At 43.7% G+C, this 16,660-nt stretch overlaps 1 protein-coding gene across 1 annotated transcript; it reads right to left on the bottom strand.

The window, feature by feature from the left end:
- Positions 1–1,450: 1,450 nt before the first annotated feature.
- On the bottom strand, positions 1,451–2,273 carry LOC111272993 (uncharacterized). Its single transcript, XM_022854675.2, has one exon. The coding sequence runs from the start codon at positions 2,053–2,055 to the stop codon at positions 1,453–1,455; it is 603 nt and encodes a 200-aa protein (XP_022710410.1). The 5' UTR covers positions 2,056–2,273; the 3' UTR covers positions 1,451–1,452.
- Between the last annotated feature and the right edge of the window lie 14,387 nt (positions 2,274–16,660).

Raw genomic sequence — 16,660 nt, 5'->3', positions numbered from 1 at the left:
CTTGAAATAGGTCAGCGCATAAAAGTTTTAGTATTAAAATACAGTGAAGCAGAATAGATACACATTTTTTACTCAAATCAAATTAACCATCCTTCAGAAAAACTCTACTTCAGGGAGCCTTTGCTCTCTAACGAAAGTTTAACCAGGTGCTTTATTAAAAGTTTCCTCCATTATGATATACGCCTCCATTGTGATTTGCAGATGGGTAGACAGGCTTATACGTGGTCTGTTTGCGGTTGTCTATTGGTCCTTTTGCGTATGCCGTCTAATTACATCATGTAGTTATCAAAGACATTGTGTTTACAGAGACTGAAGGAAGTTATATTGTACAACTTAAATACGTTGCTTAACTAAATGTAATATTTGATAGAGCAGAAGGCTAATCGATGCTATTGCCGCTGATTGATGATTTTCAAACGTCCACAAGCACGCTCTCCCGTTAAAATTTAACTGGGTACAAACAATTCTGACCGTAAGTCCCGATTGTCGTATGTAGGAAGGTAGTGTTTTTGTCTTAGCCAGTGTCTGTCAACTTGGAGATTGGACAAGATAAGCAAAAACGTGTTTGTAAAGTATTTTTCTTCCTACAGCCTTGACTAGTCGGAAATTCAGAATCTGGTCTCTACCTAACTACACATACAGGCAGTAGAACGAGAATTCGATTTTTTTAGCTAGCGCTTTTTTCAGCCTAGTATGCTTTTCCTTATCATGATACTCACTATACCTCTACTGCCTAGACATAATCCTTTTAAAAATATTAGATTAACATTATAGTAACGAAAGGACTCGGAGTAGTTGTTTTTCCTTCAATAATTTTTCTTTATTGGTATTTCCTCTTGTCGTTGTCCATCTTTCTTACATATCTGCTATATGTACAAATCATGGCACGATAGTATATTAGTGCAGGTAATAGTAGTAATAATTATTCTAATTATGTTCATACTGTAAAGTGCAATTGCAAAGCATGCAATGTTTCCTACAGTAAGGCACAGCCGATGTGATCATTATGGACCTTTCATCCTTATTTAATCAGGACACCGAAACGTGTCACAGACGACCACCAGGGTCAGCAACCATTATCTCAGGACTAGCAGGACTGGTTTCGCTTATTGGAACCACAAGTTGAGCATGAAACACGTAATATTGTGTTGTTCGTGTGGTACACGCCTAAAAGTTTTTGTAAAGGGTGTCAACTATTCCTCTGTTGACACTTTGGTGATAGCTGTAGAGGCTGGCTAATAACAGTGGGTATGCCCAAAAACGGTCTCATTTTCGTTTATCACCATCGCCATAGAAGAAAAAAGAGATATGTACAACACTGCGCTACACCTCGTTGGCAGCGGATAAATCTATTGTATATATAAATGGAACACATAATAATAACTTAACGAGATACTTTGTACAGCAAACCGTCACAGTAAAGGGAACTCTCTACTTGTGACCATGCTCATTTCATGAGGTGGCCGATGATGGGGCAAGTGGGGCATAGTGTGAATTACGCGAAATCAGATCATCCAGGGCGGCGATGTATGTCTGCGCCATCTGCAGAGTTTCAAATTTCGATAGCTTGCGGTCATTGCCCAACGATGGAATCACATCTCGAAGGCTGTCGAATGCCACATTCAACGAGTGCATCCTGCGCCTTTCGCGGGCGTTAGCTGCGAGACGGCGTTTCTTCATCACGACGGGAGGAGGAGCTGCCGAAGACTTCTTCTTACCACCGGAACTCTTTCCAGAAGACGTCTTTGAACTACTTGAGGTTGACCTCAGTATCTGGGAATCGATGGAGCCTGTCGAAAACTCGCTGCTTGCATCCTCCATCTCTTCGGGTGCGTTTGATTCAAGTTTAACGAAGTCGAACGTGCTTTGAGCCATTTGCGGGCTGTGAGGAGGTACAGGACTATTGCCCTGGCTACCAGCCGACGGGCTGTAGGAGCTAGTAGCAGTAACAGGGTTACAATAATAGTCTTCGTAAGAGTAGTACGACGGCTGCTCAACCATGACGGTCGGAGTCGCGTAATCGCGGTGCTCAAAATAGGTAGACACGAGCGCCATCTTCTGGGAGGGTCGGGAACTAGTCCGTAGGGAGACGTAGGAGAACGTGTAGTCGCTGCGGGCTTAAACACAAGGTCACTTCTGGTGAACAAAGGCACTTGTTCTTCTTTCTGGCTTGAGTGGTCTTCAAACCCAGAGACTAATCGGGTGTGAAGATCGAAGCCCTCACCGCACACTTTAAATAAAGAATCGCACCGTGGAGAGGGTGGCAGTCTTCCTTCTTGCCCGTCCCGCCCTATGCTCCGCCCTGAAGCACTGAAGACGCCGAAATCTGAGGGTGAGAGCTGAAGACGAACGAACCAAAGAAGAAAACTCGTTGAAGACCGTTACAGATGGCAGAAGAACTTCGATCAACATGGCAGTCGGCGCTTGACCGTCTGCAACCAAGAACTGAATGCTTATTTTTTGTATGTTGTCCCTAATGCTGTGCAGTATAATCCGGCTGGGTCCTAGGTGTGGAATTGAAATCGGTGTATAAGTCTTTTCGTCTTTCAAAATAAATTGAACATTGGGCGTTAACACCAACTTCTACCATGAAACTGGCTACTAGGCAATTGACTTGTAATTGTGCTTTAAGGCCGCACTTATTTAGTTCTGTCAAAAATAAATGTTCAAACATAAAAAAGACACTTGCATAAAACAATACGCGGATATAGTGCAGATTGTATAATATATGCGTCGCTATCTTCCCCCTTCTCCCTCCTGCTTACTAATAGACTCGAATGGTGGTTGCAAGCTAAATATTTTCCCGAAGCAGTAATTCTCGTCAAATCAACTTGAAACAGGATCATACCTGTTATTCCATATCCATATGAGTCAGTTCGATAGAGCTGTGGATAGTTTCGGCAAACGTTAGTCTGTACGGGCTAACCATTGTTCAAAACTGAGCCAGCATTTATGCGTCCTGAATGCGAAAGCTAAGACCATTTCATACAACAGGTTATTCATTGTATTGTAGGAATGTGGACGCATAACAGCCTACGTCACGTTGCTTAGACAGTGGCAGCCTTGATCTGCTGTTATTTTGATGTAAATACAATGAATGAGCGAAAAAAAAAAAGGCTACGATAAGTTGATCAGGACTATTTATCCCTGTCGTATGCGTTATAGTCGAAAAAGACCTAGGCTATCCAGCCTTAAACGGCGTCTGTGTCAATAGCGGTCCCTTGTCCTGTCAAAATTATATCGATCTCTTGAGAGGAACACGATTTTGATTAAGAAAGAAGGCATACTTCTTTGATACGTCCGGTTGTACCACATTCACGAGAAGTGTAGTGACGAGTGATCGAGTTCATTACAAAGGTATCACTTAAATGGTTTCGTCACTTCATGTCGTCTTGGCGTAGACAACAATGCTATTGTCGCTATCTTCGGTGTCTCCTCTGTTCCCAGAACGAATAAAGACCTCTAACGACCTCACCAGAACAGCGCAGATCTCGGACGGTTCTCATCTCAGGACTAACTGAAAGATTGGCGTTCCTCACGTCGCCGAACAGCATATAGGGAGCGTACGAGAAAGAGTCCTCGCCTCAAAGGCTGGTCTTTCTTCAGAGAACCCTTAGTCGCGTTTTTTACACTGCGCCTTTCGAACTGCGTTAGAACACACATACATTCATACGTGCGTATAGAAAGCTGCCTCGATTAGACCCAACCCCACAATTTCGTATTGAAAGGCAGTAACAACATCGACGTTGTAGAAGCCACCGAGGTAAGTGTACGAACACTGACAGCGACTGTCTATGTACAGTGTTAACGTGATCGCACTACAAAGCGCTCACCACTGAATCGACCGCGACCTATCGGTAGAGCAGAGTCAACAAGAGGTTGAGTCGCTGACAACTCCATCAGCGAAGTCGAGTACCCTCCCTTTCTACTCTCTATTCCATTCTATCTACTTTCAATATTAAATAAAGAAAGTAAGAAAGTCAGACTGGCCGGCCGACAGAGGGCAGCCTGGCGGCCCGTGAAAAGCAAAAAAGGACCTGTGACTGACTGACCAGCTTGAACAATAATGGTACGCACTAGTTGACCCATTCTGCTTCGGCGCACGTTGCAATATGCAGGCGCCGGGTTCGCAGAGATGACTCTCATGGACTGCAACAGTAGTAGATCGAAATGGTTCATCGAGCGCGGCTAGCAGGTTCCACTCTTTGTCCAAGATGGTGATCATGCCAGAGAAAGTATCGATCGGTGCGTCACGAAGTGTCTGAACGAAAGCGCAAAACACAGCTACGTTCCGCCTGAGCTCCGCGTTCGTTCGTTTGTGTTCGTTCATCGACTCGGACGGGAAAATCGGCAGAGCGAGCAGGCGTGCTCGTCTCGTTGTAGCAACAAGAGGGCGCGAACCCACAACTGCTTGTAGCACCGCTATTATGTCCTACATGAAAAAGACGATACTATCGAACTTCGCCGCTGCAAGCTTCAGAAGGATCAAGATGGAAGCAATAACAATAGCAGCAGTGACAGCAACTGAGCATCGGCGACAAAAAGAAGCAGGAGAATAACTATACACGTCGCAACTTCCGACGAAGCTGGTTGTTCATTTGTACGTCCACTTCGTTACAAGATGCCGACATATGACTGTGCACGGCAATCTTAAGGTGCAAAATGTCGCCGATAGACCACAGTAGTACACAGAAGTGGCCTAAGGCCAACCATGGCTCATTGTCACGCCAAGCGTGCTGTCTTGTCAATACAGTTCCGTTTAGTGAAAGTAAGTTCATCATGCGCCGAGATCAATATTCCGAAAGCTAAGCATCCGTATGTTGACCCCGTTCCGCAATCGTAGTACAATGCTGGCTCATCTTCGTAAAGAAGGTTATCTAGATATGACGATTTTCTACCTTTTCTTAGATCCATCTTAAAAATGAGCCAACATTCAGGTCTAAGGCATCTGTCTGCCACTCGCGTAATTTTTTTAGATTCTGGCACAAGCGTTTAGTGCAGACTATCTATCTTCAGTCCTTCGTACTAACCTATACGAATGGCAGCCTCGTACAAGTGTACGTCGAACGTTTAGACATACTATCAGCGTACAACTTCCGTGCACTATATTAAAAAGACGCTTTTTATGGACTGTTGCGTGGTATTTTTTTCGATAATAGTTATTTGCTTAGATCCTTAATCGTGTCTTGAATTCGGACCACCCTGCGATCTAAGAGATGTAAACCATCACATCCCCTATCCACCTTTGTCCATTTCCTTTCGCTTTGTACACCCAACTTCTGGTGGTGGAATTGTGCGTGAATATCTATGGTCATTTATCATTCATTAAGCTAGACAAGCAATCGCTTCGCGGTGTGTGACTAGTTGACTTACTAACAATCAACGTTTACACTCTGTCAGACCAAGCCAAAGTTAGTAGGCATACGAGAAGCTTGAGTGTGGTCTCAAGGTATACAATTGCATTTCACTCGACCCAGGGTCTATTTAGAAACTATTTACACTCGGAGAACAATCATTCTGCCTAACAATGGACCCTATTTGAGCAAGAATAATAAGCGTCTCAACATCCTCTCTACACTGGATAGATGGAAATTGAATCGGGTCTTTTTGCTGCCGCTACAGCCATTGCAACGGCTGTTGCAAGCAAGGCTAAAGTCATATGAGCTCCTAGGCCCGTCCAGTCGAAAAAGGATCCGCGTCGTTACGAAAAATTTCTATGCAGATAATCGTGCTTACAGCAGCCGTAGTACTTCTCACGAAACGCTAGATTTGCCCACATCACAGTTGGACCCCCGACCCTGTTAGCCTTTTATGCGTGTATGAACTTCCCTTTTGTGTTAGTGATTGTATTTTGCTACCGCTATTATGATCAGCATTCAACTACAACCTCCGGCGTCTGCCAGTTCATTTAACTAGCATCGATCTTTGATGATATGGTACATTATGATAGCTCTATGCCATGCATTAGACTATACATTGATTTCTATGTAGCACACGTATGTACAGTAACAGGTAGAACTTAAGCCGTTCCGAACGAGGACAAAGTGTCGCAATGTTGAAAGCGCCTAGACAATCTCTACCCAGCTGAATACTACTCTTACACAGTGATAACAATAGGAAGTTATATTTTGTAAAGCTGCTCGGTGACAAACGGTACCTTCGATTCGAGGCGACTCGATTTAATAAGGCGGTGCCGTGAAATCGAGTTCTTTTTTCATGTGCTATATCTATGCTTCTCACCTCAAAATAGGATTTCGAAGTTCTAACAAAGGGACGCCACGTCATCAGTCCGTAACGCGAAGAATAAGCTTTTCAAACTCATGTGTAACATTTGATCATTGGCAAAACTGTGAACGATAAACGACAATGGACGTTACTTACTTAACGACCTTGTATTACGCAGAACAAAATTTCAGTCGCATTCGGCGTTTTCATCTCGCGTGATTCCCGCGATGTTCCCATCGGCGTTTGCAAACTCCGCCTTCACGGCGGGTTATCTTCTTTTCGTTGATACCTCCCTACCGCCATACACCAAGTTCTATATAACTATATCCGTTTCCATGCAAATCATCCGACTACTAACAAGCTCTGTTGGTGTGATACTGCCAGATCTGGCTCAGACTTGAATCTAAAATGTCGGACTTAGGGCAACCTGCCCTATGCACCGCAGTACATTATACAGGGATGTAAGGGTGGCCGGCAGAGTTTTAGTCTTGCACCGCGGAAAATGAGACGAAGCAGCGTCTAGGCGCACGGAAATGATATCGGTGCCGCACGTTAACCACACAGCAACCTGCGATACGTAAAGAGCTCTGTAATTTCACTTTCGCGTACATCACATACGTTATATATATGCATATATATGTCTGCGAATGTTATCTCTATCTAAAAGACTTAAGCCGTCTATCCGCTGTAATTAGGTACTTGATTATACCTGCAGAACGAATGCTCCTCTGTCTTGCTGTTCAGCTAACAAAAAAAAAAAGGAAAATGTCCAATATTTGGTTTTTTTTTTTCCTATTTCTACTCCATATCTTTGAGTGGTGCGTCTCTGTAGCACATAAAATCATTGAGTCAATGTATTGGGCTGAGCCATTGCCATCATGTTCAATCGGATGATACTATAATAAAGCAGCAACAACAAACGGGATTTACGGGCGACTTCAGAGGCGACTTCAATAGGTATCTTCCTTACATTCTGCTAGTAAACTCCGCGCACATGGTGCTGGGCTTGAACCATTGGGGAGTCTACGCACGAGTCACGAGGCTCGGACAGCGGGTAGACGACAGCAACGTTCACCTACAGACACAGAGACGTACCTGAAGTAGCAGTTGTAGATAGGTTGCATCGCGCTGGCACACGCATCTTCGTTGAACTACTGCCATCACAACTACTATCTTTACCGTTTCTATTGCTGCTGCTGCTGCTGCCGCCGCCAAGCACCACACTTCGTCCTCGTTGTCGCTGTATGGGCCTCGGCGGATGACAATAACGGCGAGACGTTAGCCGCTGGCTGCGCGAGGTGAGGTGAACAGGCCACAACCGGGGTCCACACCACGGCTGTTGTTAGTGACGCTGCCGCTGTTGCGCGGCATCTGGCAATCGAGACGCAGACAAAGACCGCGCGCGCGCGCACGAGAAGGACAGAGACGTCGAGATCGAGGAAGAATGAAGATCAACCTGAAGAGAGTTGGGAGAGTGAGGGGGAGAACGTAGACGAAGATGACGGAGAGAGTGGGGCTTCAAATCGGACAAGAACAGAACGAAACGAACGATGGATCAAAGCAAGGAGAGTCGGAAAGAGAAACAGAAAGAGAATAAAGAGCATCGTGTATACATATAAAGAGAGAGAGCAGGCACTAGCGCTGATGATGACGACGACGCCGCTGCTGTTGATAATGCTGTGAATCGCGCCCCGTCCTTCTCCATTAGAAGCCGGTGGTGACCAGTATGGAACCCTGTCACAATGCTGACGCTTGCTTATACTGCTCATAGAGGCGCACTTACTGTTGCTTTACACTAAAACGGTCGATTGACCGTCTCTAGTAGAGGTAGGGATGGTAGTTGCCGCATGGCGAACTTCTTGTTCGAGCGAGTGAATGCGACTGGCGCAAGCGCCGAACGCGACTACCATTCTGCCGCCATCAGCAGAAATGGACGTCACCTGAGCAGCCCCAGGAAACGGTGAAGCAGCGATATTACCACAGTGGCAGAAGATATAGCAGCGGATGACAGCAGCAGCGACAAACAGAGACATACGCGAGTCGTTCGCGCATGCGACTTGTGTTTGTTGTCCACATACACACATACACGTGCAGATACAGGCTGTTACAGTGCGGAACCAGCAGCATCAGCGTTAGACCGGCGCACCGTGGCCGCTGCGCTTTTTGGGGAAAAACCGCAGCAGTTATATTGGAGAAGCGGCATCAACGAAGTAGATAACCATGGGAGTAACGAGAACTCCAATCACATGGTGAATATACAACGGCAGTCAGGGCCGGTCGCGCGCCTCACCGTTCGACATTAGCAAAGAAGGACAGCATTGTTTGACGCTGGCGTTTTTTTCAAAAACAACAGATTGTGGTCGGCGCAAAGATCTATCGGAGCCAAACGATAGCGAATAGTGAACGTGTGGCTAAGTAATTGGTGTACCTAATATTATTGTTGCGTACTTGTGACCACCCTCTACGCACAAGACGCCACGTGCCGCTAAAATGTTTGTTTGTTGAAAAACAGAATTTATCTAAGCCATTCCATTATACGCCTCTTATCCGTTAAGTCATCTAAGTTGATTATAGAGGCAGTTACAATATTTGTTTCAGCGACCTTGCACAAATCGACTTTAACAACGTACTTCCTCACTAACCTAAGTTCAAAGATACTTAGCGTTGTTACAAACAATCCATTTCGCAAGAGCCTCTTCATCATAATACGATATAAGCATAAGTGACTTCCCCCAGTATAGTCAGGCTTTCTGATCAACGGGATTGGTGATGGGATCAACTTTCTACTATGCGAACATATCCAATATCGGTTAGGTTCACCTTTACAGGCCATTTGGCTCCTCAATGGGTTGCACATGTGTGGAATGGCAGTATTCGACCTTAAGGATAGCTACCAGATACCGACCAAGCGTCATCAGCTGCCTGTCTAAACGTCATTTACAAATGGGCGATCGTTCGTTCGGATACGTGTCTACCTATAGACCTTTGTCCGCTGTTATTCTAAACAATTCTAATGTAAGGGGATATTTTATAATGGTCGCTTTTTTGCAAAGTCCGGCGAGAAGCGGGCCGCACAATAAAAGCTACAACTATTATAGATTGCGCTCCATCTACAGCAAGGAACACCACAGAAGGATGATGTTGCCATTGATATTGGCTGGGATGGAATAACAATGATAAGAACATACCAAAGTGCAATGTATTCTACACTAAAGCAAGTGAACGAAAATCGATGTATAGTTCTCGAGAACCAATAATGTCGAGAATCGGCATGAGTTTTTCCATGGTTCTTTGGAAATTTAGATTACAAGTTCGCCAAGCCGATTCGTTGATGTTTTTTGCAATTATCGCCTGGAACGCTTAGGTATATATATATATATATATATATCAGCGGTGGTGCTTGCCTGAGAGTTGTAAATAGACGGCTGTAAAGGTCGACCCAATAGACTAGCTATAATTCGCTCTGCTCTCAAACAGCCTTACTTGTTTTAAACGTCCGTTTTCACCCTACGAAAAAAAGGAGACAGAATGCAAAAGAAAGTCACCAAAATTAGGGGTCTTCGCTGTGTTGTCAGGATAGTGACGACAGGAACGTTGCTTGACGGTCTGCCAGCGGTGACATTGATTGGCGAGGTATTAGCTGATCAGACTTTGAAAAGTTCCGACACGAAAGCAACGGTGCAAGCTCAAATAAACCGAGATCAGGAAGGAACCGAGACAAATTAGTCCGCAAAAACAGTAACAACGGCAACAGAAGCAGCTAATATGTAATTGCCCAGGCGAAGGAGACCCGCTGATGACACACGACCGCTATATCGGCAAATACATCGCCAAGGATCCTTCTGTCTGAATGTCGTACCAGCATGTGCAAACATGTGCGCTTCTCTGTCTGTCGTGAATTGAACGGGCAGGGCTTCATAAATTTTCTAGCCAATTTCCGAAGAAGCATAAGCAGTTTAGACCAGAGTGAAGGTAAACCTGATAACAGATTTCATGGGCGATAGAATTCAATTGCACGAGAGCTGCACGTTGAATTTAAACGTCCTGAAGACATTGTGGACGATTATAGAACATAACCTGGCAGCAAATCTCATGAAGTTCACCGTAGCCCTGTTAGGACGCTGTTAACTCTGCTAAGGTGCGGAGTCCTTAATTTTGTACCGTTTAGCAAGGTTTTAGTCCGGACCGTCTGCGATGCAGGCATCTGATGCTACAGTTTGACTGTGAATATCCATAAGATGCATAATTGAGCAATTCCAAAGAATTACGTTGAGCTACAGGGCGTCAAACGCCCATTCGAAACGACGTAGCACAGCCTCCAATGTGAGAAAGCGTACATGCGGTCGTGACGATTTCTATCTGGTATTAGGATATCCCTGTGGAGTCAATAGGATCAGCTGTCTTTGGAAAAGAAGATCGATATGACGACTCTAAAGACCTTCTGTTTATGAAGACTAAATTGTGGGAAACTGCAGTCAGTCAGTCAGTCAGTCTGTAACTGAAATACATAAATTGAATCCGCTAAAGAACTAAGTTATTCTTTGTGATGAGAAACTCTTTCCGAATTCAAAGGGTTTATCCGGTTCGAATGTGCAGCAGTTCCCGCTGAATAGACAGAAGATCCTGTAGCTATCTTATCTCCATCAAAGGCAATACGTGCTGTTTTCCTAAATTTCCTCTTCCTAATACTAAGGTTCTATTTAAAGTCGTCTCGTCAATCTTTGAGTCCGATTGCATCTTAGAGCTTCGTAAATCTAATTTTCCGTCTAGGAAAACCTTATCTTCAAGCTTCTGTACTTACCTTATTCCTTTGACATTAAAACAACTCTATTAGCGAAACCCAAGATTACTGTTGTCGAAACCTCTGAAACCCTGTATTGGTATATTTTTTTCTGCAGGTACCTATAACACATATATTTCCTTTGGATATAGATAGCTGTATGACGACGTGCGTGTCTATACTCACGTAGAAGTGACGACGCATACAAATTGGTGGGGTATTCAGCTTATAAATTTGTTAATAAAATTAATTATTATTATACATTCTCGGTATACGATGCTATATTCGAAAGGGAAGATATTCGTTTTTGTTCGATCTTCTGATCCGGTTTATGATTTGCAGGTGTAATCTGGTAGAAGCTCTAGATACCGCTTGCGCGGTTAAGAAGACAACATTCATTGAAATATTTTTCCCATCTTCAGAGTACCTGAAATAGGCAACAAAATTCAGCAGTGGTTTAACAAACCACCCTAGTACTTATTTCTGTTATTATTACTATACAAATCTCGTCGTGTATACGTCGCACATAGTTTGTGTACTGTTCTCTAACTGGATACTACTCATCCTATTTTATGAAAATAACTATAAGATAGCGTAGCATAATTATCTGTATTTACCTTATTCGAATGCTTACTTTAACTTGGGCAATTTCCATAATAGTGAAAAATGTATCCCTTGAGTCCTGTGTATTTTTTTTTGTCCATAATGAAGCCTAGGAGTCTACCATCAACAACTAACGTGACGTTTCAATGTGAGCCTAGAGTCACCTGAGCTAGTAAGTATTATTTACTCAAAATTCTAAGTAATGCATCTCGTTTTCGGATCTTTTGCACAGTATCTAAGACGAAATCTATATACAAATATATATATATATATCCCATTCGGTGACCGTGTTGCAGTTTTACGAAAAATATTTTTGTCCTACACACGTAGACGATGCTCGCACACCCTCGTTCAGGTCCTGAGCTGTAAATATCAACGGCCTGAATGTTCCATTTTTCACCTGTAGCAAATGTGTCTATTGCAATCCCATCGAATAGTATCAATTAAATACTTCACAATTCTCTAAGGGTTCTCAAGCTGCCGCTGATTTGTATGACTTGACAGGTCTCGGTAAGAAGGTTAGTTCTGAGACAATCGAAGATTAATAACAAATGCAAGAGGTACCTTGTTAGTTCTGATCAAATACACATTTGCGTCTTATTTTTACTCCTTTATTTTTAACCGGGTCCAACCCATAACCTATCGTGAATAACGTTGTTATTTATGTAATTATATGTAAAACTGATATTTGTGAGTTCTTCTTTTGAAATTCTGTACGGTTGATGTGTGGAAGCGATTTTTCGCAAAACATCTCATCTCCGTCGTAGCATTCAGGTAATTATCTTGCACGACAATTTTCAAGTTAATACTAATATCCGGCTTTTATTTACGACAATAACCAACCGCTTCGTTCATAATAACGTCGAAAATTGACGATATACAATAAATCGGATCACTCACGTGCATATGGGGTGGAACAGACAAATACGCCCATCACTGGTCGGGTCAACGTATTTTTAATGTTCATTACTTAAGTAGAACATTATCCGCATGCTGTCGCCCATTGCGTCGTTTCTGAACGAAGCCACCGTTGCTTCCACGTCCTACGGCGGGCTAGAAAAAGGAAAGGAAAGGAGAAAGCGACAAACAGAGAGAGAATGAGGAAGAGAAAAGGGCCGAAGGAAGTGAGTGGTAGCAGGAAAGGATCACGGAATTGACATTAGTACACTAAGTACCCACAAATCGATTATCCTCTAGATTATTGTTCTGATTTTCTGGCGACGCTTGTTCAAACCAGACATTCCCTATAACTGTCTACTCCGTTTCTGCCGCGTGTCACAACTCCGATCACCTAAACAAGAGGTAGTCCTCAGTCTACAACGGTAACGGTAATCCGCTTGTTTGACCTTCGCAAAAAGATACATCTATACACATCGTCTCACACCAAGGTAGTCCTTGTCGTGTCTACTCGAGCTTGTTGACCATTCTACTGTCCCATAATGTGGCGGTGCTAGTATCTTTGCTCAAACAACATTAGGAGACACGGCCTGTTAGTCTCGCTGTTTTGTTTCTGCTAAAATAATACCATATACATCGAGGCCGGCTAAGGGTTTCGGCGGAATCCGGCCGCAGCCAGCACCCAACGGTGCTAGCGTATCTAGCACCCAAAATCGTTTTAAAAAAACATGCTATTTCGTGAGGCCACACACAACGAGTCAGGACCAGATCGATGATCATCGAGTATCAGCGCCTTCGCCAGCTTTCTGTCCGCCCTTCTTGTGGCGATGATCGTCTTTTACCTCGTTCTGTTCTGTTCAGTCGAGCCTCACCGCAGCCGGGCAACTGACTCGTGGCGTCCAACGCTTTGTGCCAGCATAAGCGTTTATTTACTTTTGAGAGTAGCCTTCCGTCACTGTCCTGACAGCAGCAACTACAACTTGTACAGTTATCTAAAACTACCTAAAGAGCGGGCATGTCAAAGAGGCCAGGGCTTTATTGGTAAAAACTATGGCTTCTTGCCACAACAACGATAGAACATATAGTGGACTTTCAAATTGTCGTTGCTCTATTCCCTTTATTATAATTTTTCTGAGTCCTCAGAACATTTTTGTGTCATTACGGTCTCATGTTTGCTATTGCCGCCTTTTATCGTTCTTGTCTGTATTCCCTGACACACCGACATATTCTGCGTTCCAGAAGCTCTATGTTGGCATGCGTCTGACGTTCATGCAACGTGCAAGGAGAGATATGGCAGCGAGTGCGGGCTACAGCTTGTCTTTGATGCGTTGTCAATAATCGAAATTTGTTTTTCTGCGAACAGAGAGGCTGGTTCAAAAAGTTACTCAATTTTGCTTACATGCAAGTCATGTTTCAGTAAATAGGTGGGCAGACGCGGCGTCAGGAAATCTGTCTCCGTGATCGAGTTGCATGATGTACACGTACGGCCGTGGTAAGCTGATCTAGAACGAGCCAATATTCATTTAAATAGGTGTTCATAAAAGTAACAAAGAGTATTACGCATAGCGACATTTGGTTTAAGATACGTGGTACTTCCAGAGACGCATCGTTTGTACCCGCTTATCGTGCGCAACATATTGCCTGTCGAAAAAACTGTGAGAACATTCTAATTGTGTATATGCTTTATGCTCAAGTCATCATGACAAAGTATGTACGATCCTATCGGTTCTTTATCTGTTTTATTTATATATAAAAAAATATTTATAAAGATGCAGATATTTTTCTCCGTTCCATTCGATAGTTCTTTAGGGCATAACAATATAGACCATTTGAAAGATGACGTTTTTCAAGTCACTCTCTTGCGCGCAAAGTACTGCCTTACACAAACACATTTATCACTCTTTTGCTCGTTTTCGGCCCAGGGCTAATTCGTGATCTTGGGAAGAATTAAATTGACATTAATTTGGCTCACCTGAATGGTCATTGAGGGGTGACCGGACGTTCCTTGGGCCGCCGAAGCTTTACGGTCCGCTTAGGCACACACATACTCAAATCACTAATACCATCGTCTTCTTTGGCAGTTTCGGCTTCAGCTATGCCACCGGTGCTACGCTAACGATCCTCTCCCTCCCGGGTCGTCCAATTCCGTCTTAAGGAAACGGCCGCGGATGCGGTATCAATACAGTCGAACGTTCCGCTCTCCCTCCGATTTTCCCGGCAAACTCCCCGGTTCTTTCCAAGCCCCCCGTCAACGGTGTGGTGCGCTCATCTCTAACTTGCTATGGACTGGCAGCAATAGAGCAGTTAGTCAACTAACGGCTAGAGTGCGCGTCCTGTCCCTTCAGCCAGATGGAAGCAGGCGAAAACCGCAGTCGTACGGGCGGATTTTGTAGATTTTGCTGTAGCACGTTTACAGTATCTATTTACAGTAGCAACCGATTACTACTGATGATGATTATAGTTGTTTATTGCTGGCCTCGGCGCAATACACGTCTTCCTGTATCTATGAGCACCGTTCTCAAACCGCTGTTTCTCGTATGATTCAAATGTAGCGGCGCGACCAATGTCCGCGATAGTGGCCGAGGGCTCTTCGCTGCTTGACAAAAAGAAAAAGAGAGGAACGGGGAGAGAGCGCGAGCGAGACGATAGTACAGATGAAAATTAAAATAAGAAAGGCACAACTATACGTACGGTTCACTTTTGAGACGTCATTAACAAAAATCATTGCCGACTAGCTAATGTGATTCCCGGAGCACAATATACGGCTGACACGATCCTCGCACATACATATGTGCGACGTATGTGCGTGTGAACGTTTATATGATTACTCGGGCAGGATTCAGTAGGACTGGAAAGCGTGCGCCGTGTTTGGAAAACGTCAGCTTTTTTGCGTCATTCCTTTTACGGTCTTTGTGTTGTATTTAGAAGATGAGATCACCTCGACAATATGATAGATATAATTTCGTACGCTCTGTGAGATTCGCCGGTTGAAACTCATGAGCAGTTCATGTTTGAAAAATTGGACAGACGAAACAGTTTGTGAGATGATTAGAGATCGATCAGGATACGACTACGTACTGCAGTAGCTCCGTCGTGATAAACAATGAGTGGCCAACAACAACAAAAAAGCAATGGTCGCCAGTGGTGCGACTGTCATAAAGTTTTCCGTCGTCTGTCAATGGGTTTTTCATCGAGTAGGAAGGGCTGACATCTGTCACACACGCAGTTTCCTATAATGCTATTGATAACGTACGTTTCAGCTGATAGGACGGAAATCGGGATCATGTTCCATGATGACATTGAGCGTGATCGTTTGTGCTACCGTACGAAGGAAAACAACACGCTTAAACATACAGCACATACAGTTGCGATTTTTCTCATCATCTTCAATCCATAAACATTAGTTTCGTCATAGGTCATTCCAAAGTAATGATTACTCTAGCTGACCTCTGGAGATACGCGACACCGCCTCGAATTTACAGACAACCTGCTAGAGTATGAGCTCAATTTTTGGGTTGCATACCTATATCGATAAAGTCGTATACGGCGAACGAAATGGCTAAATGTTATCAGAAATAGACATGAACAGAGAACGATAAGCTACCACAGCCAAGTAATTCGAGCAGTAACTCTCTGTATTTCGCAACCTTTTAAATATCCCTTTTTGCATCCTCTGAAAATGTACAGAAAAAAAATTGTTTTTTTTTGTAGGACAGATTTGTAAGAATACGCGCTTCGAGCAGCACGAGTCAATCCTTGATAACGCTTGTTAAAACATATAACTACAACATTTTAATATATAGATTCACTAGAATTTCTATAAAAAAGAAATCCAAGTTCTGAAGAGGCAGTTACCGGATGCTTCGGTGCACACATCATGCATTGAAGTCACATCTATATCATTCAATCTTGTAGTTAGAAACCTTAGTCGAGCTGGCTAAACATATTTTACAGTTGCCCCACAAAATTGGTTAGTGTTGAACGAACCAATACGAGTTGTCGTTTCGCATTGGGTACCAACTAAATTGGTCAAGAAAATGCTCTTGATTTTGAACGTTCCCGCCAAAGCTTGGCCATGACGCTCTAAGAGCTTTAAGCTCGAGCTGAAGTACCCATGACCAATAACTGCTATTATCCTAACCACTTCCTGCCGCT

The sequence above is a fragment of the Varroa jacobsoni genome, unplaced genomic scaffold, assembly GCF_002532875.2.
Source record: "Varroa jacobsoni isolate VJ856 unplaced genomic scaffold, vjacob_1.0 contig04177, whole genome shotgun sequence".
Classification (NCBI taxonomy): Eukaryota; Metazoa; Arthropoda; class Arachnida; order Mesostigmata; family Varroidae; genus Varroa; species Varroa jacobsoni.
The sequence above is the reverse complement of the archived record's forward strand: the minus strand, read 5'-3'. Positions and strand labels throughout refer to the sequence as shown.

Coding starts and splice junctions, on each gene's coding strand:
- LOC111272993 (XM_022854675.2), bottom strand. CDS start 2,055: ATGGCGCTCGTGTCTACCTATTTTGAGCACCGCGATTACGCGACTCCG.